Raw genomic sequence first — 3991 nt, forward strand, 5'->3', positions numbered from 1 at the left:
AGAGCCGCCTGCTCCATTCCCCTTGCACGGTCTAAGGCTTCTCTACTGCGCCCAGGGTGGCAAGGGTGGCATCATGCATTTAAAAAACACAGGAACTTCAAGACAAGTCATCAAGCGAGGGACAGAGTCTCTGCCTGTCACCTGGACCCCAGTGTTCCCAAAAGTCATATCAGAATCCTCGCGATATTCACCCTGACGTGTGAAAAACCCTTTCAGTCCTTATTATCCTAAGAGCCCAGGACTTTCCAAAAGGTCCACAGCAGGAGCCGGGAGGCAAAGCTCTGCTTCTGCTTCTGCGGAGGTTGGTGGGTCTCTCATCCTGCTCATGCCTCAACCTCAGCTGCCAGAAAGAGCAGAGCCTTAGCTACCTCGTCACCTTGTGGGACACGAGTCACCCTTCCCGGGAACACCCATCACTCTTTGCCAGCGCTGTCCATTCCCATTCCATTAGAATGCCCCATGCTGTTCCCATACCTCCCTTTCTCTTAAGTCTGGAGATTCGGCCAGAGCTATCCCGCCAGGCAGACGGTGTCTGCAGAGCCCCGCCTTGCCCAGGAGGCAGTCACTAAATGCCCAAGGGACCAGCCCCCAGGGCCCCCCGCCCCCCAGCAGACTACCCTGCCCTGCCCGGCTCAGGTGTCAGCTGCCTCCTCCCACAGAAGGGCACGATGCCTGAGGGGAGGCAGAGGGACACTGGACCCCCAATTCCTCACGTGGGGATCTCCCCCCACACCCGAATCTGCATGGAGACAGACTCCCCAGAAAAGAACCCACAGAGCCCCTCACGCCACCCAAACTTCGCCCCGACTCCGACTCCCCGGAACGGCTCCGGCGCCCCCCCCTCTGAGAAAAGGGCATCTTTCTTCCAGGAACTTCCCTTTCGTCATCTGGCACCCCCAGTGGAAACCCCGCCGACCAGGATGCTTTCCAACCCTGAGCCCCGGCCGGCCTGCTTTCTCCCCTCCGGAGGTGGCAAGGGAGGGGCAGCCTGGACACCTCGTTAGTGTCCATGCGGTTTCAGACCTGGGGCGCTGTCGGGGGCTTCCCCACACCCACGTGCAGATGCACGCCGGCCACCACGGTGGGGACCCTGAGTGACCTGGCCAGGACCTGGGTCCCACGATGGATTACATCATTTACTCAAAGCTTACCTGCAGTGCAGGACTCTCCCTAGGCCTGATGGACCCTACTTCTAGCTCTGCCTCACCAGATACCCCCAGACACTTTGGCACGTGAGCCTCCCTGAACCTCGGTTTTCTCTTCTAGGGTGGCTACAGAGGTCATGCTATCAGAGGCCTTAGTGGGGGCCCTTTCTGAGCTCTGGGCTCCAACTAGCCCCAGAGGGCAGAGAAGCTTGCGGGCCTCCTGAGCGGGGCGGGGTACATAGCTTGAACCGAGAAGAGGGTTCTGGGGGGTCCTGAGCCCAGGTAAGCCCTGCTCTGGCCCCTGGGTTCCTACTCGAAGCCTCAGGACTGGAGGCGCCCAGGGCGGGGCTAGTCACCCCCTCCTTGCCTCCCTAGTGCCGGACTGAGCCCGGGGTGTGGTCTGGGGTTTACTGATTAAAATGGAGGAGACGAGGAGACTTCAGTGGTCCCTCCTCCCTCCTGGGCCGGGCACCCCCTGCTTCTCAAAGGAAAGGGGGCATGGAGCTGGGGCACAGGCGGAGAGCCCCCGAGGCCCCCTGCTAATGGACAGTGGCTGCTGAGCTGGGAGGGGCCCGGGGCCTGCCGTCGGGGGCGCAGAGGCTCACCTTCACGAACATGGCTGCGAGGCTGGCGTTGTCGTGTGGGGCGGGGCAGCCGTCTCCCTCGCCGGCCAGGTTGATCCCAGCGGCGCAGAGCAGCTCCTCTAGCTGGTTGCGGCAGCACAGCTCCTGCATCATCCTGCGGGCGGAGGGGGCTCGCTGGGCCGGGGGCCGAGAATCCCTGGGGCGGGGGGGCGCGGGCGCCAGGCCGTGCACAGGGCCTGGGAGCAGCAGCCCCTCGGGATGGGAGCTCTGCCACCTTTGGGTGTCCCCCCCCTTCCTCGACCCACCTCCACTCACCCACAGACACACAAAGACACACACAGAATGCCTGGCATACAGAAGGTGCTCAATAAGTGTCTAGTTAGAAAGACCGAGCCCAAGATGGTGTCAAGAGACCCAGCTGTGCCACCAGAGCCCCGATTCCCCTCTCTGAGCTCCGAGTCTCACCCGCAAAATGTTCCCGCTTGTTTACAAATCAAGAACAGCTGATTGCTGACTCAGGGCCAGACCCTCTCATCCCTCACCAAGGTGAATGCGTCTGAACACTCATCTCCATTTTCCAGACTCAGAGGAAATAGCTCCAGAGAGGTAGAGTGGCTCGCCCAAGGCCAGAGTGACAGACGGCAGCCCTGCCAGCCAGCAGGCAGGCAGGAGGTGTGAGTCACAGGTGTGGCTCCCACCAGACCCAAAATAACCCTGGCTTCAGCCAAAGCCAGCAAGGGCAGAAGGAGCCACCAGGGCTGCGCCTGTCCTGAGGGTGGGCCCACTTGGCCTCCGCGCCCTCCCAGCCAGGCCGCCTCTGGCCCTGGGCAGCAGCCTCCAGCCTGTCCTCCCCCCACCTCCACCCCGGGGGGGCTCTGCTCCCAGCTTCCATGTGTTCCAGAACTGGGTTCGTCTGGCCGGTGCTACTGCATAATTCACTCGTGCTTTCAAATAACAAGCACTTGAGTAAACTGTCAGGGAGAGCAACCAGCTACGCATGCGTGCGCCCATCCATTCAAAAAAATATTAGCTGAATAGAAAGCAGCAAGTATTGGAGAGGAGGTGGAGAAATCGGAGTCCTCGTGCTCAGTTGGTGGGGATGAAACTCGGTACAGCTGCCATGGAAAACTGTCTAGAGGTTCTTCAAAAAATGATGACTAGAATTACCATATGACTCGGCAATCCCACTTCTGGGTATACGCCCAAAAGAATTAAAAAGAGTGGCCCGAACAAATATTTGCACACCCATATTCACCGCAGCACATAAGCAAAACGTGGTCTACGCATACAGTGGAATATTATTCAGCCTTGAAAAGGAATTCCCGGTGCACGCTACAACACAGATGGAGCCTCGAGGACGCCACGCTGAATGAAACGAACCAGGGAAACAAATACTGTGTGATTCTACTCAGATGAGGGACTTGGAGGGGTCAAATTCACAGAGACAGGAAGTCGGATGGTGGCTGCCAGGGGCTGGGGTGGGAGTCGGGGGAGTTGTATTTAATGGGGACAGAGTTTTAGTTTGGGAAGATGAGCAAGTTCCGGAAATGGATGGTGGGGTCATACAACAGTGGGAAGTTACTGAATTGTGCACTTATGCATGGGTAAGACGGTAGAATTTGTTAACGTGTATTTTATTACAATGAAAACAAAAGCTGGCTGCAGCCCTACTGTGTGCCAGGCCCACACAGAGGCCTCAGGGATGGGGAGAGGAAGGGCTTGGGTTTTGTGCTTCTTCCCTTACCTCTGATCATTATCACAACCCTGAAAGGAAGGTAGTGGGGTCCTCCTTTTATACTTGGGGAAACTCAGGCTCTGAGCTGGCTCAGGTCGCACAGCCAGAAACCCAGCCTGGGTCGCGGCTCGGTCTGTAAACAGAACCCCCTGGATTGGGCTCCCAGCTCCGCTCCAGAACTGCCGGCAGGCCCTCCGACCTTTCAGCACCGAGCCACGCTCGGGAGCCAGAGTCCTAGCTCTCACGCATCCGACATTCCATGAATCCCAACTCCGTGGCCTCCTCGTCAATTCAATCAACCCACGTGTCCTGCTTTCTCTTTCTCTGTTAGGTCTGTAAGTCTTTGATTTTTCAAGAATTCTTAAACGGAGATTTACATCCTCGTCCCTGCTGGCCGGCAGCATGCCGCTCTAGACGCCAACATAGATGCAAAGTCCAGGATGGGGCGCGAGAGCTTCCCACACATCCTTCCCGCGGCAGCTCTCCACCCAGCAGCCCACAGCGCCCCGCGGCAAAGCCGCTTAGCC

The 3991-nt window shown here is 58.5% G+C and overlaps 1 protein-coding gene across 1 annotated transcript in view; it reads right to left on the reverse strand.

Annotated features, from left to right (window-relative positions):
- Positions 1–3991, reverse strand: part of FBLN1 (fibulin 1) — a 66621-nt gene that overhangs the window by 58299 nt on the left and 4331 nt on the right. The window contains exon 4 of the mRNA XM_015593600.2: positions 1751–1883. Coding sequence (XP_015449086.2) covers positions 1751–1883 — 133 coding nt within the window. The remainder of the gene's footprint in view (positions 1–1750; positions 1884–3991) is intronic.

Source organism: Pteropus alecto, unplaced genomic scaffold (assembly GCF_000325575.1).
Source record: "Pteropus alecto unplaced genomic scaffold, ASM32557v1 scaffold157, whole genome shotgun sequence".
NCBI lineage: Eukaryota > Metazoa > Chordata > Mammalia > Chiroptera > Pteropodidae > Pteropus > Pteropus alecto.